This window comes from Taudactylus pleione, unplaced genomic scaffold (assembly GCF_031769625.1).
Source record: "Taudactylus pleione unplaced genomic scaffold, aTauple2 ptg000274l, whole genome shotgun sequence".
In the NCBI taxonomy this organism is placed as follows: domain Eukaryota; kingdom Metazoa; phylum Chordata; class Amphibia; order Anura; family Myobatrachidae; genus Taudactylus; species Taudactylus pleione.
This window is the reverse complement of record NW_028284676.1, coordinates 72,291-96,741: the sequence shown is the minus strand read 5'-3', so window position 1 is coordinate 96,741 and position 24,451 is coordinate 72,291. Positions and strand designations below refer to the sequence as shown.

The following is a 24,451-nucleotide window of genomic DNA, read 5'->3' as shown; positions in this document are numbered from 1 at the left end:
GGGAGGTTTAGACATACCAGGGAGCGCCTGGCACTGTCCGCACAGGCCGTCCTGTGACAAATCCTCCCTATCCACTCCTGCAGAACAGCGCCTGCAGGAGAACAATGCTGGAGCCCCGGAGTGCTCAATCTCCTCCTCAGACATGACTTAGGAAGAAAATGTGCGCACTCACCAGTGTGCTGAACAACAGCCCACAATATGGCACCGTGTAGCACACAACTGTATGTGACAGACCTCACAAATACTTGATCTATATAGGTGAGGTCAGTAGAAACACCCTTCCCCCGCACACCTGTAGGGCTTGTAGGAGAAGGAAAGGGATAGGTACAGGCTGACAGTAAGTAGAAAAAAGACACAGACAGGCAGCACTAGCAAAAGTCACATACCATGCAGGAAGATATACTCACTGCACCTTTCCACTACAATCAACCTCCCAGATTCAGTGTCTGGGAGGGCTATAGCGCTGTGTACACTGTCCTTGTCGGGGGAGAGGTACACAGGGGGACCGGTCCGCGTGCTCCCTGAGAGTATCCACGCTGCCAGTAAGAAAATGGCCGCTGGAGACCTCAGAGGAGGAGTGGCCAAGTATCTGCAGCTCAGCGACGCCAGACTCCGAGCTGAAAGGCGCGCTGAGCTGAGGGGAGGAGCCGCTAGACAGGGAAGGCTTCCTCCCCTGGCTAGCATATTAACCCCCGGGTTGCCGGCATCCCGCTTGCCGCGATATTAACCCTGGTGGTCTAGTGGTCTGGCGGGGTATGCCTCCGCTGGAGGGGGGGCCCGCCGCCACCGCTAGCGCCCCCGGTCTGTCCCCTAGACCGGGGGCATGGGACTGCATTTGAAAGGAACCCGCGCACCGCCGCTAATCAGCGGTGCGCGGCTTACCTGATCTCCCCGGCGTCTTCCGGCAGCAGTCCCGGGGGAAGCCAGAGTCCGGCTAGTACAGACTCTGGCTTCCCCCGCCGCGATCCCCAGTTCAGTGCTGGCGTCGCGGCGCCAGCAGGGAGAAGGAGCGGCAGCGTGGGCGTCTTACAGACAGCCCAGCGCTGCCGCTCTGTAGAAAAACTATAGTAAAAAATAAATAAATAAATTTAACTAAGTTAAATAAAAAATTAAAAGCTTTAGGGGGCTGCTCCTGCAGCCCACCCCGCAGGGTGACCCGACTCCGGCCGGGCACCATCTAAAACTGAGGTGCCTGTGGCTCGGGGGCGGGGTATAGGGGAGGTTGGACCCAAGTGCATCCTGGGAGCAGCTAAAAGCTTTAACTCCGTGGTGCCCGAGGATCCAGCTATACCCCAAGGTCACCCTGTGGACCCCTATGGACCCTGAAGTAGAAACATCGGATGCGTACGACCGAGCAGCCGCTTACGACCGCCTCTGAATGAGGTCCTAAGTCTTTGTGCACCTGGGCATCAGACTGATTATTATTTGCAGGACATAGATTGTGCGGATGTCCGTATATGCATCAAGTGTCCATATCATCGGCTTAACTGGAATTTCTGATAAAAGCAATACTCCATAAAATACTTTGTCTGAAAGTGAATGAAGAGAACAGAAGACTGACCAATTCACCTTCGCACTGGGTTTATTAATCATTTACAAAGTGTACAAAAAAAAAAAAAAATAAAGATTCTAGGAATCCCTCTGGGGACCCATAAAAAGCAAGTAACAATTAAAAGAAATTCAATATATTCTTGGACAGTTTTCACAGAAAACAAGTTTACAGAGTAGGACTCAAGAGCCCTTTCTCCCATCCTGTGGTGTCGATGGATACAAAGTTCAGCGTTTGCCCTGGTAATACTGTATTTAAATATACTTTTGGGTGCAGTGACATAAACTGTATTGAAGTGGTATTGGAACGGCAAATTTACTCAATATATATACTGATTAGCAGCAATGACTCCTCACATGTGGTCTGCAACAGTATAAATACTTAGCATGTTCATTATCTCTATATAGATACCCTGCATCACTGTATATACATTGTACAGATGCTCAGCATCATTATACAGTTTATTATATATATATATATATATATATATATATATATATACATACATATATATATATATATATAAAAAAAGACCCAAAACAAAAACAGTTCAGTGGTTTCCAACACCGGTAGCTAGTCCACCACAATGCAAGCGTCGGGGAGTTTTCCACAGTAGTGTAGAGGTAAATCAGTGAGTTACATACTGAATTTGCGACACACTGTTCTATAGAATTACGATGGAATCCATCAAGATGAGAGGAGTTGGCACAGCAGAAGACAACAGTGAGCCGCATGGTATGGATTTAGTGTTTCAGGAACTCGACTTAGGAAAAAAAAAAGGTTTCGGTAAAGGCCAGAATTACAAATGTTGGAAGCACAGAAATGGATTCAAGGGACAAAGTCACCGGGAAATCAAGAGAACAATAGTAGCATGGGGACTAGAAGATAAAAAAACAAAACAAAAAAACCCTCAAAAAACGAGGGGTCTCGTCTCAGTACACCATGTTTGTCTTCTTTCTTCGTGCAGTGGTATTTCAAGATCGCAATAAGTCTTCCACAGCTCTCTAAGCTTTCACCTAAATGTTTATCCTTAGTCCGAGGTACCAAATGTACTCCCTCAGTTTATCAGCAACGGAATAAATAAGAATTCCAAGATCACCCTGCAATGGGTATTTAGGGCTTGTTAATATTCAAGTAACACAGTCAAAAGTAATGTGAGGCAGATGGGATTATTTGCTCCTTCCTCAAAATTGTCCGCATAGAGGGAGAGATTTGGGGCCTCACAGAAGCCATATTAATAAAAAAAAAAAAAAAGAAAATCATCCAACAAGAATCCTCAAATTGTTTGTTCATTTTTTTTTCCTGGTAAACACTGTTTAAAATGGACTTTGCAGGATTAACGCAGAGGGGGCCCATTAATGCCTGGATGGTAGAAGGCACAGCCATCTTCGTATCGGCAGTTTCCTTTCATCATAAAGTGGCGACACACAGGGCGGCGAGACATATCTGAATTAGAAGAAAAAGTTTTTAATAATTGGGGTGAAAAAAAAAAACAAAATAAAAAAACAACATTGTACATCCCAAATAAAGTGTGAACTGCTTGAAAAAGACAGATAGCAGTATCGGTCATCCACACTTGCTCGCCTTACCTCCACCATGTCCATGTCCTCTATGCTCTCCACCGTGATTTCTATGTTCACCATAACCCCTATGTTCTCCACTATGTCCCATACCATGAGGACCATCTCTTCCTCTTCCGGGATGTCCCCTGTCTCCTCCTCTTCCACCTCGCCCTCTGTATCCGGGGTCACCTCCTCGACCACCTCTGTTCCGGTGGAATGGAGGTGGATATCCTCGGTCTCCTCTCATTCCACCCCCTCTCCCTCTCATATTTTCATGGTGTTCACCTCCCATATCATTAGGTGGGGGATCCCAGTAATTGTCACGTTGAGGAGGAGGTGGACCCATCATTCGGGGACCACCAGGTGGTCCATGCGGACCTGCAAAGTAGAAGATACATTTTTAGATTTAGCCACGCTCTCCATGTTTTCCTTCCTAACGCCTATGCTCAGCTCTACCTATTTCACCTATATTACCACACTCATTGGTGGTATACTAAACAAGAGATCTAATATTTAGGAAGTTACGGTTACATTTAAAACACAGTGAAAGATCTGATCCTTGTGCGCCCACTGTAACACTGGCTGTGTCTTCCTTAGCTGAGCCAGCTCTTAAATAATCGGCTCCACCGCCCAAACTAAATCTGGTTTCCCTTTCATCATATAGGGGACACTAGAACGAAGGTATGGAGGGCTCAGCCAGGAGATTTGGCACTTGACAGTGTGAACTCTTCACCACTTATAAACCCAGAATGCAGGACCAGTGTGCTTTGTTTATTTATCTCTTTCTTTAGGTTACACAGAGTGTATTAAATTTCTGCAGGCCTGCGTAAAATTGTGTACCGTCAAGACATCTGCGGGCCTAAAGCTGCCCACACACATAGCGATATTTTACCCAATCTGGCCGATTCCGACACATTGGAACGACAGATCGTGTAAAACATGGCCAAATCCTGAGTAAATCGTGAGTCCCCACTCACAATCACGATGCGCATCCAAGCTGCTCGCACATCGTCAGATCTACTGTGCAGTTGGGCAGTTCTGACAATCTAGGTGGCGATGCACTGTGAGTCTGGATGCAGGAGAGATCGTATGAAGATTGGACACCAAATCGTGTGCAGATCATGTGCAGAGCTGCCGGGGAGAGTTTCAAGGGACATCGTACACATCGGCTGATCGTGTGCAGATTGCTATGTGTGTGGGAACCTTAAGTGTGGAGATGTGGGATGCTCGTTCTGGCACTTGCTATGGGAGTGTACAGCAGTGCACAATTTCTGGTTTCAGCTATGGAACTGTATTAAAGATTCTCTGCTAGCATTCTCTTTTCGGGAGGCTAAGGTGTGCCTACATGGTACCTCACTTGAAGAGGCCATGTCTAAGGTGGTATTTCAATATGCTTTTAAATTGACAACATTATGAAATGAATGATCACTTGGTACTGGAAGGCAGTGTAGCCTCGCAAAAGATATAAATGGAAAGCACTTGTGGCTGACTATCACAAGCACTACATGTACATCATACCTACCTAGCAACCAAATTTTCGTTGAGTCTATCCTGCCCACTACCTGCTGAAATGGGCAGTACAGAAAGCTTACTGCTGCAAATTGGGGGTGTAATGAGGGGGGGCGGGGCCAATACAGTGTGATTCTATGGCAAGTATGATGTACACTAGTCACAAAATTATGTATAAATGGTACTATGGTCGCAAGGGGATCTCTCTGGACATGGGCAATATTCAGCGCCCAACTCCAAAGCCTCCCGCAGCCAATTGGTGTGGACGTTAAGCTTTTGGACATAAGTTTGCAAGTGTTCAAGCTCCTGGCAGCACCAGTGTCACTACCCCCTACTAGCCAACCCCCCCCACCCCCAGACTTTATCTAAGAATGAATTTACTACCGTATGAAACATAAGCATTATGTGAGCAATTTATCCTTCCAACAAGGCGATTCATTTCTGCATGATGACTGCAATGTACGTTCTGGTTCAGCACACCGCTACCCTAACTTTGCACATTTTGTCTCACACCCAACAGTGGTGAGCTGCCATAACACATGATAATGTGCCCATCCACACACCGTGACCCAACACATTTCAGAAATTAATTGCCCCCACCAAGGTTGTAAACAAACAGAGATAGAAAGTAATTACCTTGGTATGGTCCAGCAGGTCCTGGTGGTGGGTAGTGTAGAGGTGGCGGCTGCTGCGGTGGGTTTTTTGGTGCTGGTGGCGGAAAGCCATTGTTGGCAGGCACTGGTCCGGGCAATCCAGGCCCAACTGCAAGAAATTTGAGATAATGATTACAAACACATCAGGTCTATATCTGAAACGGTCTTTCACCTTCAAACGGCTGTTATAAGCTTGTACATGACAGTACTCTAATTTCTTTCTCTGCTTCTCAGCCATGACTTTATGCCATCCAGCAGTTTCTTATATTTGTTGGCTTGTGAATAACATTATGTTTTCTGCATTAAATATAAGTATCTCCCATAGAGCAGGTTTGTGTATCCCAAGACAGGAGAAAATATTTGCCTTGTAATATTACTACATGGCTGAAAAGCACAGACGGAAACTAGAACAAATGAGACAAAGTGAAACTTAAAATGAAAGACATCAGAATGACCCCATAATGGAGAAGTGGGTAGGAGTAGAATGGCACCAAGCCATTCTGATAAAGGGACACTTGCCTGGTCCTGGTGGTGGCTGGTTCTGACTCTGTAGTGTTCCAAGTAGTTGTTTCATCTTATCAGAAAAATCTGGTTGCTTCATCAGGTCCTCTGGGTTTGCGTTACTCTGGGCACCCTGAAAGACACCAATATTATTATCCAAAACAGGACATGCCAATACCGCACTCACCTTAAGCTAGTGTGAGCAAGCACTGGTGATAATATAACTGATGGCGGAAAGATTACTGTCACAGTGTATGCATACATACAAACCTTACACCTGGGACACTGTATATAGACTATATTAGATCCACTGAATCTACTATATGAAACACGTTACTCACCATAATGGAGGTCAGGATCTCTTGCATTGTTCCCGGCAATGGGTTAGCTTGTGCCTTCGGATTTCCCACACTGCCCATTAAGTTTGCAAGCACAGGAGGTAATTTAGCACCACCGGACAAGTCTGGGGACTGAGATGCCCCACTCTGGTCCATGGGTTCAACATATGCACTGTCATCCATGGAGCAATCCTAAGAAACAGAGGGAGAGGAGTTAGTGTACTGTAAGTAATGGGCCGTAAGAGAGTAAAACAGGTGAGCACATGCTACTCTATTATTACTAGCACAGAGGCTGGGACATTTAGTAAGAAGGATCAACCATAATACAGTAAAGCTTTTTATACAGTAGCTCAATTCACCAGAGTATGTTGTCAGAGAGATCAGCAGAGGACTGTATTGGTTAAGAACAGACACTGCGGCTGCCAATGGCCCAACTGTCCTTCGCCAACTCACAAACCAAGAGCCGAAAGGTTATATTTGTGCGTTAAACATTTTCCAGAGCTGCTCAGGGAGGTGGTCAACAGTACCACAGAGCATTTCATAAGAGTTCCGTGAGCCGCGACAAACTTACCTCGTCTAGTGGTATAAGTTTTGGGGGTGACGGCTCATATGGCTCAGGGTCTGGTTCATGTGGAGTGTCAGGAACACTGTAACGGGTAATAAAATGGTTTAAAATAATGACATAGAAAAATCTAGTCCTAATATCCACCCAGTATACACACAAAGTCTCTATTCTGCAAAACTTCCCAGGGACGACAGCTGAAATGTGTCCATTCTCACCTCTCTTTAGACAGAAAGATTTCCTGAAGAATACCCATCTCCCGCTCGGCTTGCGTGTTTCTCTCAGTGCTGTTAGTGCCAACTTGAACGAGGGCTCCGGGGAGCAACAGGGGCCGTGGAGGAACCCAGGGTATGACTTCCTCCATGGCATCATGACTAAGACGACGGGCATTTTCAAAAGCTTGGCGGTCCATTAGCAGGTCTCGTTTGGCAGCTTCACCAAAGTCCTTGATCTTATTTACATTGACTATTGACAGAAATAGACCAGGTAAGTATAGACATGTAGACTAAGGTAGCCTATGTTGTATGGACGGACATTTGTTGCAAGACCAATTACCTCTTTCTGTTTCGTCCAACTCAAAGTAGAAGTACTCCCGTAGGTGGCTCTCATCTGGCCAGCTGACATTTTTTCTCTTCTTCCCCTTTTTGGTCAATTGTGGGGCTTCTGGTTCACTGGGTTTGACTTCGGTTGGGGCAGTAGTCGGAGCAGATGCTGCAAAAATATAGTAAGACAATTTGTTACAAAACAAGCTTGGCAGCAAGATAAGCATGAAAGTATAAGAACAGGTCCTAAACATCAAAGTCAAACAGAAGATAAAGGTCTTACTTTCCATTGGCTCCGGAAGTTCGACAGCAGGAACTGGCGTTCCTGGTCTCTCCACGTCCATTCCCTCAACTGGTGCTTCCGGCTCTGGTGAAGATGGTTTAGTGACGCTGTTTGTCTCTCCTTGAGACTTGCTGTCAAATGGACTAGGCTGCAGGGAGAGGAATGAAAGTGGAATTCTGTATAATAAGTATACGGACTGACCTCTATAAATAGGAATGGTGGTATTAACATAATACAATAAAAGAGCTACAACAATGTATGGCCAAGTGGCTGCATCGGCTTACCTTATTATTAGTTGGAGAAACTGCTTTTTTCTTCTTTTTAATTTTTATTCCAGGAATAGGGGCAGAATTCAGTGCATCAAGGAACCCTAAACTTTCCATGGCTGCAGAGAGAAAATGCTACCAATTATTAAGGGCATGCCCCAAGACCAAGTCTAAGGGATTGTAAATAAGTGTGAAAGCTACAAAAGAGGAGCATTTAAATGGACTCGAACATTAAACACCCTGGGATGCAAACGGACACAGTGGTAGTGTAAATCATCTATTTGTAGAGTAACTGCAGTAGTGTACAGAGGAGGATACTTCAGAAGAACAGAACAATATAGGTACAATGAAGAAATCACTTTGCTGTTATAGACACAAGTAGGAAGAACCATTGGACACATGAGATACATACGTTGTGGAGGAATGATCTTGACTTTGATCTCCTTGGCAGTATTTGGTGTAGTATTGAGAGGTTTGTATTTCTTTTCAGCAGGGGCAGCATCACTGGGTGCTGGAACCGAACTAGTGGGATAAAGTGTACGTGAGCTAACAGCATCATGGGATATATGATATAAGAGACCACTAATAAACACAAATTATCTATTCAAACACGTCCGCAAGGAACTCTCAAGCTGGGTACACACTTAACGATGTATACCCCAGATTATAGCTCGTGCAGCGGGAGTGCCGGCATTGGCAAGCGCGTACACACTTGGCGATGCCGGGGGCCATGCTGCATTCGGCAGCATGGCTCCAACTGACTCTCTCGTAACTGGGCGTGCAGGTCCGACGGTCGATGTCGCTGACGATGTGCGGGAGCGCACATCGTCACAGACATAGCGCGTACACCATGCCCAATGTGTCGTCCGGTCCACCAGACCGGACGACAGATCGTCATGTGTGTACCCGGCTTAAGGCTGGGTAAACACTAGGCGATACCCGATGGTACGACTGAACGATATATTGGACAGCCGGGACACACTCCACAATATTTCGTTCACCCGCACCATGCACCTTCCTGGCGTCGGCAGCTGGGTCGCTCCGTCACCCCGATGTCGGTGCGCAGGGGCACGCATACAGCATACACACTAGAAGATCCGGAAGATAGGTCAGTCCAATTCGACAAATTGTCCGAGAAATAGTCTAGTGTGTACCCAGCATTAGATACATCTGAGCTGCCCTTGAAAGGATACCAGTTGTTTCAAGACACACTCTCCACAGACTCAGGCAAAATCACTTTGCCATACGAGTCCTAAAATGCAGGGCACATAAAGGGGTCCTATCAAAGTCATTCTGCGGGAAGGACCACCATTCATAAGCTGGGAGTGTTATGTGTGGGTAAGACATGCAACTAAAAAGAATAAAAGGTCTCCCCCCTACCTCTGTCTCTTTACAGGAATGGGTTTCAAGTATTTTTCAGATATAACTGGAACAGGTGCAGGTTTCTTGACGGGGGCAAGTGATGGTGCTTCAACTTCAAGACCTGACAGAGGACCAAATGTTATTAAGACTGAAGACGGATGGAGTAAAGAAACGAGACAAACATTCGTGGTGGTCACTCACCAGTAGACCTGAACTTTGCATGGCTTGGGGCTGTAGTGCGCTGTATCTTGGGCTTCTCCCGCTTCTTATCACCTTGATCCTCAATGCGGGACTCAGCTTTTGCCTCAGGAACGGGCGATCGCACTTTTGTGTCCTCTTTCTTCTTCTTTTTGTCTTTTTCTATAAGAAGAGCATGACATGAGAGGCTTGTAGGTCAGGCTGGACACACAACAGAATGACACATTTCAATAGAACTGTAATTACACACACACACACACATATATATATATATACACATACACACACATACACAGTGTTCACTCTAGCTCCGGCGGCAGGCAGGGTGCCGGAGCTAGAGAGGACAAATTTGTGCGCACGCTTGCCCGAAAAAGGGGCGTTGCCATGAAAAGGGGGCGTGTCTATAAGACGCTTCCCGTTTGTTATACTTGGGGGCGTGCCCGGCACTTACGGACACGCCGGGCAGCCCCCAAGCGCTGCAGACAGGGAGAATAGATGCCGGGCGCATGCGCCCGGCGTCTATCCTCCGGCGGTGACCGGGTCAGCGCACATTTCTCCACCCGCGGGACAATGCGTCCCGCGGGTGAAGACGGCACCCGCAGGCTGTGAGGGCAGGGTGCCACGCCCCGCTAAAACAGCCTAGCGGGAACATTATATATATATATATATATATATATATATATACACACACACACACACACGAACACTTTTCTTTCAGTGAGTCGATTCCTAAATGCATCACTATTATGCTGTCTCACCTGCAGGCAGGAGGTTGCTCTGGGTTCTGATAACTGCCATCCAGTCACTGACCAAAATTCCTGCTAACTTCCGAAGCTCTGTACGACAAGTGTAACAAAACCCCATTAGCACAAGATAACAGTAAGCATGTGCCATACTTTAAAAGGACAGAGAACTGACTATTGAAGACACTATACCAATCAAAAGCGAGTGCAGGGACTTCTTGAGGGGTGCAACACATATAGCCATGCCCCCCACATAGCCCGCTCACCTATTACTGGGGGTGGCTGATGACGTGGTGTCGATCTATTGGAGCGCCCGCCAACGTCACTGCCTTTGCAACCTCCAGGTTCACAACCAGGATCGGCGCTTGCCGGTCCCAGTACATTGAGTGCAGATTTGGGTTAGGGCTAGCAAAAGGGTGTGCGGGCGCAAACCTATGAAACCAATATAAACAGAAAACATCTTACCTTCATCCTCACCGGATTTGCTCAGTTGCTTGACTAGTTTAGCAGTGTTATTCTGTGAAGACAAAACCAGAAAGCGGGTTGCAGAAAAGATTATATTAGGCGCTTCTTGAGGTTGTTTAACAATTGTATCTATTATTATACCTGTACTACTTTATTCAACACAGTCACTATTAGTAAGCAGACAAATTTTAGAATTTGAGGGTTTTTATTTTACCTCCTTTAAGTGATTCACAGTCAGAGGTAAGTGCTGAAGCGTTAGAAGAATCTGATGGAGCAGTGGGCTGTTGTTACTGGTTCGGGCATATGTCAGCCAACTATTCAGCAGCTTGTAGCCGCCAACCCGAATAAACCTGAAAAACATAGGCATGAACATCAAACCACCAGTCAAAATACCTATTATGCGCTGATATTATTTAATGCGCACTTACATATCAAGGCAACATTTCACTAAGACCTACAGTACGTCTACACTATGCCAATTTTGCCATTTCAGAATGGTGTGCAAACATTTAAAGAGAAACACATAATTATCGTCCACTGCAATTAAGCGTACTAGCAATGATAGAATTTAAGACTTCCCGACAAATACACAGACGGTAAATATTGGTCTATTTGAGCCTAGAGTTGATCTTTCACTTTAGCTTAACAAAGCAGAAATTATCACTATAAAGCATAACTTATTAAAAGTTAATGTATTCAAATAGTAAGAGTAATTGGATAATAATGCACATCTTTGCTTTAGTACAAAGTGCTAACAAATAGTACTTCTATACTTATTTTATTGGAAAAGAAAAAAAAAAAAAAAAGGTAAAAAACCACAGTTCAAAACATCCAAATACAAAATAATTGTGTCAACTAAAAGATATGAGTCAACTGAAAAATAACTGGAGCAAAACCACAATGCAAAAATCACAAGCTGTAAAAAAATAAATAAAAACAAATCCAAATAAATTAATATTGGGACATAACTGAAAAAGTTTTCAATAATTATAAACTTAGATTTTAATCGCATCTGGCACTTACTTGGCGAGAACTTCGGGAGAATTCGTTTGGAGGACGATGTTTAGGTAGATACACCAGCTCACCATTTTTCTAGACTCTTTCATCAAGCTAAAAAAAAAAAAAAAAGAAGTTTGAGATGTCATAGCGTGAAACACAGAGGAGTGTGTACAATTTGGTTGAAAGGATAAACAGGGAACAAGGAAAAAAAAAAAGTGTAAGAATGAGGTTAAATACACCTACCTGAAAATTTTTGTCATGCCATTAAGTGCTTTCACTTCTCCGTCTTGCCCCAAGAAACATTCTAGCCCCTTCAGGAGCTCGTGGGGGTCTATAGGTCCTGACCCCATAATGTTAGTGAGCTGGGGAAAAGATTATAAAAAGGGGAGTGAGATCTAAGTCAGTGACATACTTTGAGCAGGTTGCATAATGTGTTTACACAAGGATATGTTAGGGTAAGCCACATAGAGATTCATTTGACTGCATAGTAGGCGATTAAAAAACAGGTGTCTCTATTTGCATATTTGGTTCCTTGTAACATTCCATATTAGTGATAACAATATTTATGGCCAGTACTCACAATATGTGTACCACTAAATAGGTCATGTTTAGAGGGTAAAAATACTGGATAAATACCAATACAATCAAATCAATTCATTTGAAATTAATTCCTTTATACATGACCTTGGGATACTAGTGTCAAGTTGAGAAACCCTATGAAAGCAATGACTATCACTTCAAAATGGTGATCTTGCACTTGTATGCACTTTGAAGGCTAGATTTATGTATATCTTGCCTTTGCCACAATCATTTCACTCAAGCCACCTGTAATGTAAATCAGTACTCAAAGCTATTTGTCTGATCAGCCTGCTGCATGTGACACAAGGTGTTCGACAGAATAGGAGCGCGAGCTTTAAAGTGAAGGATGAATTCAGTGCTTATAACTTAGAGTTACGTAACTGTACCTGGGGGTTATTAGCAAGTACATGACAGTAACTATTAGGAAGTTTCCATCAGAAACCTCTGACTATTATACAGCATTGTTAAATTTCCAGCCATGTTTATATAAAATTGACTTAAGTGTTCATCCCCTAACATCGTACTAGTTCAAAATCACAAAAGCCAAACGGCAAGTCTCCCTTTATAATAAAAACGAAGAGCTATAGCCACTGGAAGTTGTGTGTCTTTCCCTGAAATGTGACACATTTATAGGAAAGATCAGTATGATGACTTAAGGCTTTTTTCTGGCAGTGTATGCCCAGCATGACACCCTGTAGATATTATGGGCATACACTGAGATATCTAAGTGGGCTGAATTAAATAGCTCCTGGAGCTATTCAATCCAGCGCGCTGTTATGTCAGAGAATGCCACTTCTAGCTCTTTAAACATGTGTTTAGTCGCAAGAACCGGCATTCTGCAACATAAGTACCTGGCGCGATGATGTTTCCGCCGCGGTAAGGACAGAAAACAGCATCACGCAGCAGTTTAGTCGGATTTGTGCACGCACCCCAGGAGGGGTGTGCGAAGAAATCCTTCAGTCAGGCTTAACAGCACGCTGAATTGAATAGCACCAGGAGCTCCTTCGCGGCGCTATTCAATTTGCATTGAATTTCATTTCGCCCAGTGTATTGGCCCCGATATCTGCGCTCCTCCACAGAGGAGGAGACAATTCTGTTCCTTCAGAGAAGGAACAAGGGAAATATCAGTCAGCCGTGGCTGGACATACACTGTGGCTGACTCATCTTACATGATATCGCATACGATGGACATGCTGGACGATCTGGCATGCCCGACCGATATTTTAACAGCTATCGGCCGCACACGGTGTACAATTATTGGGGAGATTCTCAGATATCAGGCGGATCGGCCCGATAATTGTATAGTGTATGCCCAGCATTATATTGACTTTATTAACTAATGTCCCACAAATATGATCAGTGCCATTATTGCACAGGTTCTCAAACTCTGTCCTCAGGACCCCAAACAGTGCATGTTTTCCAAGTCTCCTCACAGAATCACAAGTGAAATAATTAGTCCACCTGTGGAACTTTTAAAATGTGTCAGTGAGTAATGAATACACATGTGCACCTGTTGGGTGACTGGGAAAACATGACCTGTGTGGGGTCCTGAGGACAGAGTCTGAGAACCTCTGCATTATTGTATAGCGGCTCTATAATATTAATACTAATCAAGTTAGGGGGTAATGAACAATCCACTACAGCTCAAGTTAGGGGGTAATGAACATGCACTACAGCTCAAGTTAGGGGGTAATGAACAATCCACTACAGCTCAAGTTAGGGGGTAATGAACAATCCACTACAGCTCAAGTTAGGGGGTAATGAACAATCCACTACAGCTCAAGTTAGGGGGTAATGAACATGCACTACAGCTCCAGGTAGGGTGTAATGAACATGCACTACAGCTCAAGTTGGGGGTAATGAACATGCACTACAGTGCTAACTGAAAATGAAAAACTGTCAGACATTCACCAGTAATTAAGCTAGATACACACCATACGATAGTGCGACCCAGCGACTAATGTAACGATACATCAGATGCACTGTACACACTGAACGGACTGGCGTACAATGGTGTGATGTATCATTAAATGCTGCATGTAACTGCACTGCATCGTTTATTGAATCATCCTATCTGCTGGGCAGCACAGCAGATGGGACAATTCAATAAAGACGACAGATCGGGCTACACACTTTACGATGCGTTTTCAATCCGCGTCGGAACGATGCATCGTAAAGAGTGTACCCAACTTTAGTAAAGTTACAGCGGTATGTGATGCAATGATTGTGGCAAGATACTAAAATATGCTGCGAGACCTTTATTTTTAAACTTATATGTTTTTTAAAACAAACTTTTAAAGGAACACCCTGCCCCTTCTTTCGAACCAATCACATTTTTTGGGGAAAGGTAATTCTGAAAAATAAAAATATTTGGCCAAATGATGACATTACAAAAAAAGGGTTTCGCAAGAGTGGTTTTGAATGAAATATTAAAAAAAAAAAAAAAAAAAACAGGTTGTATAGACAGGTCATGCTATAAGATTTCTTTTTGCATTTAGGTTGGCTAGACAGAAAGTAAATAAAATGATTTGCTCAGAAAAACAGGTCACTGCTTGGCATGGCTTGGGCAAGTTCATAAAACTGCAGAGAATACTTATGAAGGCATTATTTTTGCTTCCGTCAAGTGTGTAACGCCAATAGAACATTGTAAACGTAAAAAATGTATATACGTATTCTATGAGTCTTTATATATGCATGAGAATTTGTATGAGTATGGAGCACGGTCTCAATATTTACAAAAAAAAAAAAAAGAAAAAAGTACAAAGCAGTTACATATAACAAGACAAAACTTGGCATTAAATGTTTTTACAATTGCTGCATGCCATCATAAGCCTGGCATGATTAGTGCCTGACGTCTAGCATGACTGATGGAAAGAACCCTTTAAACTGTTCATGCTGAGAAGTCCATTCCTTTCTTAACACGTTGACAGGCAGAGTGTAGGCTTTTGCTGTGCTCTGCTAGGTGGAGTCAGGGAGACTCTGAAATGACAAAGTCTCCTCCCATCTCTTCATAATAAAGGCCAAGTCTGTTTCTGTTTCCAGGATTGTTACTCGCAGAGCATGGTGAATACACACACACGCAAAGACGCATGACCTAAAAACTCAGCTTGCATACACACCACACATTTAGCAATTTAAACCTGCATAAAATGTTTGTTAATAAATTACTATGGTTCAAAGCACATATCAGTTTAATTAGCCCGTAAATGTAGTGTAATATGATATATATGCCTACTAACTTGTTCAGAGTACATTATATAAATATATATATACACAAATATAGTGGACTTAAGAACTGCTTATTTTAAGATGTATGATGAAGTGTAATAGGCAATTTAATATGTCCACCTACACAAACACACAGTAGTCACACCAACATCCAATACAAGTCAAATTTGCGAAAGCAAATAGACATCAGCATGCATTTATGTATGTATGTATAAATGTATGTGCCTGCGTTATAAGCATGCACTTATAAAGTTGTTCAACAAAATGTTGCACAATTTTATGAGTAGAAAGATTGGCATGGTGTGTATATAAACACACAAGCCAGGAGGGTTTGCTTACCAATCCTTGAGCAGGACTCATCTGGGTGTCTGGATCATCCTGTATTCCCTTCATTGCACAGTGGGCACTGTGCTAAAAGCATTCATACTCACGCCAACAGCGAGCGGCAGATCAACACCAAGTGACTGGACACTGGCTCCAGGTTGGTCACCCACCAGTGTATGTGGCAAATAATTGCTAATAGAAAAACCTACCCTATATGGTGAAAAGATGAGCTCCTTAGCAAAAAATTATTATAGACGTAAATACATTCCTTAGCAAGATATTTAGTGTAGTATAGAGCCAAAAGGCCCAAAGCCTGTCTAAAATACAAATAATTAAATGCATTCGGTAGCACAGTAGCTGACTAACATGCCAGAAAAATTTTATAGTGTGTGCGCACGTGTATAATAATAATAAAAATAAATTAATTATATATATATATATATATATATATATATATATATATATATATATTGCCTTGGATAAATGCCAAACACCATGGACTGCTTGCAGGATGTTTGGGAGAATTACGCTGTGCCTCATCCACAGTCTGCATTGAAAAACATGCAAGACTGGGATTCCTCTTCATGAGGGCAGAATCCCCATTTCAGCGAGCCCACTTATTTTAGTGGCGCAAATACCTACAAATCATATTTAAAATAAAATATTAATCGGTTTCAGGAGATTTTTAGCCTAAACAGTGTAGTAACAAACTCTGAATATTGTATTTTATCTAAACACAAATCAAGGTTCCAATTAAAAAGAAAGGCTTTCTGCAATATTCCTTGATTAAAAGTCTGAAGTCTCACTCTCTTAAGCCTTCACCATTTGTAAATCTGAATGTTATGGATGTAACCCTGGAGCCATACACACCTCAAGCATACAAACATCAAGTGCAATTCATACCTAATTTTTGCCAATTTTACGATCACGTAAGATCTAGGTTTATAAAACATACCTTAAATACAAAAGGTAGTGATTGATTTGAAAAAGATGCTTACTTGAAAAATTCAAGTAAGAATACAATCCAGGTGGTAAATAAAAATGTAATAAGCTGCTTAGTAGTGACTATGATGGGCTAAATTTATATTCTAAATCAAAATTGAACATACCAGTTAAGTACAATTAAAATCGCAGGATGTGCCATTTAAAAAAAAAAAAAACAGTAATGTATCCGTATGTTTGACATTATACAATACTGTTGCCACTTATGTGCATGGACATTTTTGTAGCTAAAATAATTCATATTCTAATTTGTGACTTTATAGTTTGCTGCAGCGATAGCATTAAAACCATCTGCAAAGAGATGGAGAAAGCAGTGTAACGCAGCAGGAAACGTTGTTTATAAACCATCGCTTTCACTGTCTAGCCTCTCTCTATCCCCCTCCTCTGTTATTTAAAGTCGTCTAGCTGAGTGGAGGACATCTGCAGATGAAAAGGAGGGCGTTCCCACAAGCTGAGCAGAACGGCCAACCCTCTGCAGTACAACTTGTCTGCCTGGGGTGGAAACAAAGGAGGGACAGAAGCCATTTTGATGCTGGAATTTGTTGTAGATTAAAACAACAAGCAAGGCAGCCATTTTGGAGAGCTCACTAGTTGAACTGTGATAGATGTATAAAAAAATATATACAACAATATATGAAAAAATATAAATACAGTTCTAGAGGTTTAAAGAATATAAAATTTGTTCATAAAATTACATAAAAACATCTTTGCTACATACATTGAGCAAAATTAAATCTACGAAGTATCTCAAATTTATGGAAAAGATGAAGTGTGTTGTGGCAATATTTGTTAAAAAAAGAGATATTATGAAATGCCAAACATGATATATATAAAAAAAAATCCTTTAGTTTTAAATAACACGAACATTTGACATATACAGAATTACATGTAAAAAAAAATAAAAAAACAATTACGAGTCATATTGCCTAAGACAGTCATAAGTTGGTATCACTACACTACATGGATGCCAGTATCAGTGGGCAGTAGGTTGGCAATCTTTATTGCTAGATTGCATGCAATTCTCTCATCATTTAGCACAGCTGCCACGAGCGAAAAATAATTGGAGCTCACTGCTGTGTAAACATGAATTCCTTGAGGACAGCAAAATAACAGTTACTACAATAATATGGATGTAGAGCCAAAACAGAGAAGTTGAATGAGCATAGGGAATAGAGGAAAAAAAACCTTCCAGAATTATGTAGACTTATCATCCATTAATCAAATCTCTCATCTGCCTTCCATTTCATTGTAGTCTAGTCTTTGTGCCTGAAGTCTGCCATCCTTGCTTAGGGGGATCTCTCTGCAACTTCTCTCCCTGCAATCTTTATGTACAGATTGCTCATGGATCTGTCAGACTGCCTCCTCCAGAGAAGCTACGGCCGCATACTTTCCTCCTGCAGAGCATTATATAGTATTCTGTCTCCCACACAGAGATGAAGCATTAGCTTGAAGGGCAAAGCTCCCAACGCCATCTCTAGTGTGGGAGCTCATGTTTCTGCATTAAAACTATTCTCTGTGGCTCATAAACGCCTATACAAGCCCTCTTGCAATACTATAAAATAATCTAGCTACAATGGATGGACGGCCTCAACAGATCAGTCAGAAAAGACTGATGATCAATGTAGAAATGCATGCTGTATTATAACTAAATATATAGGCGACAGGTCGAAATGGGAAAATCATTTCTCTGCAGCTTTAGTCTTGCCTTGATTTGATTCAGACTGCCATGAAATCAGTGACACCATATTTCTATAGTCCATAATTACTCATATCGGCTAGAAATTTTGAAAAATAAATATATTAAAAATGAAAAAATATATATATAAAAATAAAAAAAATTCACGAGGCTATCAAATTAGTGCAACCCACCATGGGTTGTTTTGTGAAGGTCTTTTTAAAGGAAATGTTGGGAAGGGGGGGTAGAAAAAGTTGGTTTTCCAAGGTCGTTTGAAAAGCAACACTTACTATCCAAAACTCTGCTCCTGTGCGTCGTACGTAGGTATTGGGCTAAAAAGTGGAAGAAAGGGGAAAAAAAATGGTTGGGATGGGCCGGGGGAGGTATTATATACCTTTAAGTGGACAATGTGCCTCTGCTTTACAGCCACATGAAAAGAGCTGCAGTTGCCATCTTATAAAAGGGCGTTATCCCAATTCAGTGGTGGAAACCATCCAATGTATCCTTGTTGTAAAGGACCGATGGAAAAAAAATTTGTGAAAAATATTCAGGGTATAAGAGAATATAGTTATCTTTCACATGGAAAGACAGTTTATCTGGCTTTTATTATCAGTTACCATTAATCTAGATACTAGACCACCCTTATAGGCTTAGGGGAGATTTTTTTTTTCTTTTTTAATAAAAAGTGGCACAAAAGGCATATGGGAGGGGGAGAAAAAAATAAGATGTATGAAGAGGCCTCCTTAGGCAATCTGATCTTCTGTCTCATCCAAAGAGAGAAGCTGCTGCTTCGTTAGTTAATAATCTTTGACTATTGTCCAAGTGATTGTTGAAACGTTGAAACCCAGAATATTCATGGAGACAGTGAGACCTGTGAGGAAATAAAAAGAATATTAAGTATATATATATATATATATATGACAGACATCGCGTTAAAAAAAAATAAAAAGGAGCAGATAATGGCGGCTGGGTGAAGCTTAAAACAACAAGGACACGAAATGGCGGCGAAGGACACGATGGAGGGGGGGGAGGGGAACCCAAATCTGTAACACAGACTGATGCAAACATACCTGTCGACGCAGCCTGGAATGGCGGACGGAGGTCTGAGTCCGCGCTTATATAGACTCGTCGACGTCACTTGCGGGGCGGGGTCCGCCAACAGCGAAAAGGGGAAACACGATTGGCTGAAACTCCGAGGCAGATCTCTGAGAGCGGGTGGATACTGATGACATCATATCGCGGACCAACGGCAAACCAAGGAGGGGCGGATGAAAGCGAGTGGCCCCTCCCACCGTCTCCTGTCTGCCTGTAGATTACCTTGTTAAAAGCTCCAAAATGTCGGCGAGCGAACGATTAAACGACTGATTTTCAGCTCCACCGTCAAACCCGCCAGCCGCCTGCCCGTGCTCGCGGAAATTAACCCCGCGGCCTCCTGATAGCTAGACGGCGTGACGTAACTGTGTCAACGCCCTTCCTTTCTGCCCGGGCCGATTCCACGAGAGCGCCAACTCTCGATTTATCGGTCTGCTCGGCGAGCGGCCATTTTTCTTGCGACCGCTGAATTCTTTCAGTTGGTTTTGGTCTTCAGGAAAATGGCGGATTACCGTCTCCCAAGGGACATTATTTGCAGACACACACTTGTCACTTAAAAAAAAAAAATAATAATACTAACGTTAGAGAGGTCTCTCGTTACATTAAACGTGTACATTCGTCCTATAATATGATCGAGTCCTGCGCGTGTATATCGCATTGTTTTAATTTCTTATTTGTGTTGCTTCTGTTGCACACGTCTGGGTACAACACTATCAGCTAAGTGCATATCACAAGCAAGGTGTAGCCACAAAGTTAACACAATAACACCTGACTCAGTCCAAAGATCGTGAGGAAAGACCACAGGGCGGTGTTACAATCTCTGTGTCTGTGTGTGCTTTGCCAATAAATTTGATTGAAGTCAAAGAAAGCACGTGCGTTGCTGGTTGGCTGGGAAGCCCTGCCCCCCGCACCTTTGACATCTTTTTCAATCCAGTTCATATTCCCTCCCCAATATGGCGGCCTCCTTGCGCAAATTGTGTATGACCGGTGTGAGGGCAGCTCTCTGGAGCAGGGTAACGAGGGAGAGGGAGGTGGTTGCAGGGCCGTAATTAGGGTAGTGCGACCAGTGCCATGGCACAGGGCACCGCAGTGCAGGGGGCACTGTTTATTATTCTCATTTGTAGTTTCCTTTCCTCTCATCCCCAGCATCTCCTGGCTTCCCCTATCACTTCCATCGCCCTTGCTCTTTCTGGCACAGGGCACCAAAACGTTTAGTTACGGCTCTGGGTGGTTGTATAATAATAATAATAGTGAGAGAAAGATGGGTGTACACTGTATAGTGATAATAGTGAGAGGGAGATGGGTGTAAAGTGACAATAGTGAGAGAAAGATGGGTGTATAGTGATAATAGTGAGAGGGAAATGGGTGTAAAGTGATAATAGTGAGAAGGAGGTGTTTAAGGAAGACACTTTTTATTTTGTGCAACCCACAGTGACCTGTCTATGTCTTTGCCCTAGACCTCATTACCCTCGCTGCCTGTTGGGGTTCGGCCACTGACGACCCCCCCTGACCAGGGATCTCAGTATGCAGAGAAGCCTTGGGAGTACCTGAGAAGTGAAGGTAAAGGTTCACTGTCACACGATGGTCAGTCCTTCGTTGTATACTGCCATACCACCAATTGCTATGCATTACGGGAAGCAATGCAAAAGTTGCTAGGATCAATATTGTTTATGTAACACAGGGGCCTATGTACTAAGCCTTGAAGAGAGATAAAGTGGATGGATATAAAGTACCAATCAACCAGCTCCTCATTGTCACCTTACAGGCTGTGTTTGAAAAAAATTACAGGTACTGATTGGTTGGTACTTTATCTCTCTCCAAGGCTTAGTACATAGACCCCATATGGCTCTATTTAAAAAGAAATGCAAAGTTGCATTCTACGATCCACGCGCATTACACCTGGCTTTTTTTCTCCATATTTATATACTTTCTAACACCAGGACAGACTATGCAGTATAGGTCTGACCCACGAAGAGTTATCAATTGTTATGCAAAAGGCCTCAATGTCCGTACTGCGCATGAGCCGAGTGGCAATGTGTGACCTGGAGCTGAGTGAATGTTAAAATAACATATTTGACATACAAAAATTAATAAAATTTCTATTCACACACCTTGCTCTCAATTGATGTCTGTGTTAGTGGGGATGACAGAGAAGCGGTTTCAATTAATGCCTATTTGTGAGAGACTATTTGTCATTATTACCTATTCTAGATTCTAAAATTGTTTTGAGGGTCACTTTTGTTGCTACTTGTACCTCGCCCTTTATTTCTGCAAATATGTCAGTTTTGCTGCACTCGCCGTTCCTCCAGCTACTTTATATTTTCCCTATGTCTTAGAGTACTTAGAGCGGTATGGAGAAAGACATGTTTGGGCTGAATACAGGCGAAACCACAAGGGGTCAATCCCACCACAGAAAACCCGTAAAACCTGCATTGTGAGTAGTTATTATTTTGGTTTGCCTGTCGGCTACAAAATGGTAGATGTCATTGTTGCTATCGTTAACAATGAAGATGCTTATCCTGTGACTAAAAACTCAGAAGAAAGTACTGTCTGTTCACTCAGAAATACTGGCATGTTTATTTAAAAGTTTTCCATATGTTGCGTTCACTATGGTTTGTGGAATCCTTTCCTTGCTGATCTATTCTGGCCTTCTCCAACACTGGGCACGTATAGAGTGCTTCAGTTTCGTAGTATTGCCATTTGTGATCACGTGCCACTCACTCGTGGTGTGACCAAAGTAAATTGGAACTGGCTGCTAGGCCTATGCCCTGTCAAGACACTAGGCCTTTTTAACACAGACAGGCAGTGGTCAGACATATGAGACCAAATGATATAGCGAGGCAGTTATTACATTTAAAGCGGCAATTAGTTTACCAAAAACCAGGTTGGTTTTGCCTTTAAACTAATTGCCGCTTTAAAGCTAATAACTTATCTCCGGAATTGCCCCTGCTACGCCAAATCGCAGACTTACATTTGGTCCATTGGCATTTTCTAGCCACTGTTTCCAAAAATGCACAATGGTAATCTGCTGAGTTTTGGTTGGATTGTTAGTTCGTCACCTTGTTGGTGTTTGAATGACCAAGGTGGATTCAGTCTGATGACTTTCAGCAAGGGTTAATGTGCCCATACATGGTGCGATTTTATTTTATCTTTTTTTTTATTTTTTACATGATTTGGCAGTTTTCGATCGTTTGTAACGACCAATCGTGTAAAAAGTGGCATATTCCAGCACGATTATGATGGCGATTCGCGTCACCCGTATCGGCATCACAGATCAACTGAACTCTGATGCCGGTTTGCAAAAAAGTGCACATTAGTCTTTTTAAATACTGAAAAGATATTGTGCACAGAACTTGAGTTGTAATTGTATGGAAGGGGAGATTTATAATTGCTCAACTGGCCCTTCTTTTTTTTTCTTTTTGACAGAGAGGCGGTAAGGTCTGTGGAAACCCGTGTCCTATCTGCAGGGACCAGAATCTTGGGGTGGATTATAGGGTGAGTATGCTTTTAGCAAATGGTAACTTTATATTTGTAAGAGCAGTTTCTGCCTCATATCTCTATTACTTGGACAGAACCGCCCTTATTTAGACAATTGATGTCCTGTAGAATCTGTATTTTAATGGGTGAATTCTCCTCTTTTCCCAGAATGCAAAGTTACTCCAGCAGTTTATTTGTCCCCATACGGGAATAGTATATGAACCCACAAGAACAGGTTTGTTAGCTTAGATCACGACCAGTAGCTGTCCCTTCCCAGCATGGGCATACCCTCACCAGTTTCTTGTGTATGCATTCTCTAGGTGTGTGTATGAAGCAGCAGAAGAGGCTGGTAAATGCCATAACAGAAGCCCAGGACCACGGTGAGTTGTCGATGTGTCATCCACGCGCTCAGCTTCTATAGTGATGTATTCCTGAGTCAGGGGGTCACAGCTTTCATGATCGGTAGTTACACCTGCAGGGGATAAAGAGATCCTGTTTTGCGGTTAAATTGTGCAAAGATCCCTCTTTGAATTTGGTGGAATAACCATGTAATCGGCTTTTTGGTTTATAATTTATTTTTTTTTAAATTTTATTAAAAAACAAAATTAACAAAGTTGGTGATTGTAAGCTAAAATAAGAGCTAGTTAGTCTTGCGTATAAAAGAATGGGAATTTGATAGGGAGCTGATGTGGCAGAAACGTTCAGTCAGCCTTATGTTCCTAGGTGTGTGTGTTTGTGTTTTGTCTGCCAAGTCTGCCAATTAGAATAGATTTTGATGTAGTAAGATCCCGGGATGGAAAACCTTCTGTCACCTACTGCACCTTCCCCCAACTTGCCGTGGAGATCACAATTTGTCCCTAGGTGTGTGTGTTAGTTCCTGGGGGATTGCTGAGCGTTAATCCGAGTCTTTGCACATCGGTGACTGGTGCACTTTAATAGAATTTAAACTCTGGATATCGATTCTTCCCTCTCCCAGGTTTCCTCCCAGTAATGGTCCCACACAAAGATGTGACATTTGGAGAGTACTCCTACACTCATGGAGCAGTGGCACAAACTCTTCCTGCCCCAGCCGGCCCCTGGTATTCCTGGTACGAGTGGCAGGAGCCTCCGCCAAAGGAAGTGGAAAAACTGAAGCGGCTGTACAAGCCCTATTTAAAGGAGATGATGGGGGAGAAATAAAGATGGCGGATGTGTTGTGAGTTTATGTAACAAGGGTATCTCGTGTGTGTATATATAACCTTTACATCTTTGTGAGCTGGTGACACCTCTGTATCCAAGGTACCAAGTCATTGGGCAATACTGTGCCAGGAGGCACCATTTATATTGTATAAAAAAGAAGCCGTGGCATCACAATTATGTTTTTTTTCTAGCAGAAAACCTGGGGCAGGGCATTTACTGACACATGTTACTGTAGTCTAGTTGTAGAACCACATTTTTCTGTTTATGGATAATCACTCCTGGCTCCATTGGAGCACATACCCCTGTGTGCAACCGATTGAGGCCAGTGTCCTCCTTTTTAAAAGTAAATAAAAAATTTGCAAC

The 24,451-nt window shown here is 42.8% G+C and overlaps 2 protein-coding genes across 2 annotated transcripts; one reads left to right on the top strand and one right to left on the bottom strand.

Annotated features, from left to right (window-relative positions):
* Positions 1-1,574: 1,574 nt before the first annotated feature.
* Positions 1,575-19,814, bottom strand: PPP1R10 (protein phosphatase 1 regulatory subunit 10). Its single transcript, XM_088481470.1, has 20 exons — positions 19,411-19,814; positions 18,631-19,211; positions 11,776-11,894; positions 11,557-11,643; positions 10,748-10,883; positions 10,534-10,585; positions 10,084-10,161; positions 9,329-9,487; positions 9,146-9,248; positions 8,178-8,287; positions 7,784-7,884; positions 7,500-7,647; positions 7,230-7,385; positions 6,893-7,139; positions 6,684-6,759; positions 6,116-6,304; positions 5,793-5,907; positions 5,257-5,382; positions 3,139-3,489; positions 1,575-2,995 (listed from the first exon to the last, which is right to left on the bottom strand). The coding sequence occupies exons 3-20, from the start codon at positions 11,880-11,882 to the stop codon at positions 2,886-2,888; spliced, it is 2,451 nt and encodes an 816-aa protein (XP_088337596.1). The 5' UTR covers positions 11,883-11,894; positions 18,631-19,211; positions 19,411-19,814; the 3' UTR covers positions 1,575-2,885.
* A 504-nt stretch (positions 19,815-20,318) lies between these two features.
* Positions 20,319-24,451, top strand: MRPS18B (mitochondrial ribosomal protein S18B). The gene is made up of 7 exons (XM_088481541.1): positions 20,319-20,445; positions 20,890-20,992; positions 21,769-21,866; positions 22,859-22,927; positions 23,078-23,144; positions 23,230-23,289; positions 23,886-24,451. Exons 1-7 carry the CDS (start codon positions 20,386-20,388, stop codon positions 24,086-24,088), a joined length of 660 nt encoding a protein of 219 aa, XP_088337667.1. The 5' UTR covers positions 20,319-20,385; the 3' UTR covers positions 24,089-24,451.

Bases quoted from the DNA above. Each gene is read 5' to 3' on its own strand.
- PPP1R10 (XM_088481470.1), bottom strand. From the start codon at position 11,882: ATGGGGTCAGGACCTATAGACCCCCACGAGCTCCTGAAGGGGCTAGAA. The intron at 9,488-10,083 runs GTGAGACAGCAT...CTCTTCTTATAG, and splicing joins GAGCAACCTCCTGCCTGCAG to AAAAAGACAAAAAGAAGAAG. The intron at 5,908-6,115 runs GTGAGTAACGTG...GGTGTCTTTCAG, and splicing joins AGATCCTGACCTCCATTATG to GGTGCCCAGAGTAACGCAAA.
- MRPS18B (XM_088481541.1), top strand. From the start codon at position 20,386: ATGGCGGCCTCCTTGCGCAAATTGTGTATGACCGGTGTGAGGGCAGCT. The intron at 20,446-20,889 runs GTAACGAGGGAG...TCTTTGCCCTAG, and splicing joins GGGCAGCTCTCTGGAGCAGG to ACCTCATTACCCTCGCTGCC. The intron at 21,867-22,858 runs GTGAGTAGTTAT...TCTTTTTGACAG, and splicing joins AAACCCGTAAAACCTGCATT to AGAGGCGGTAAGGTCTGTGG.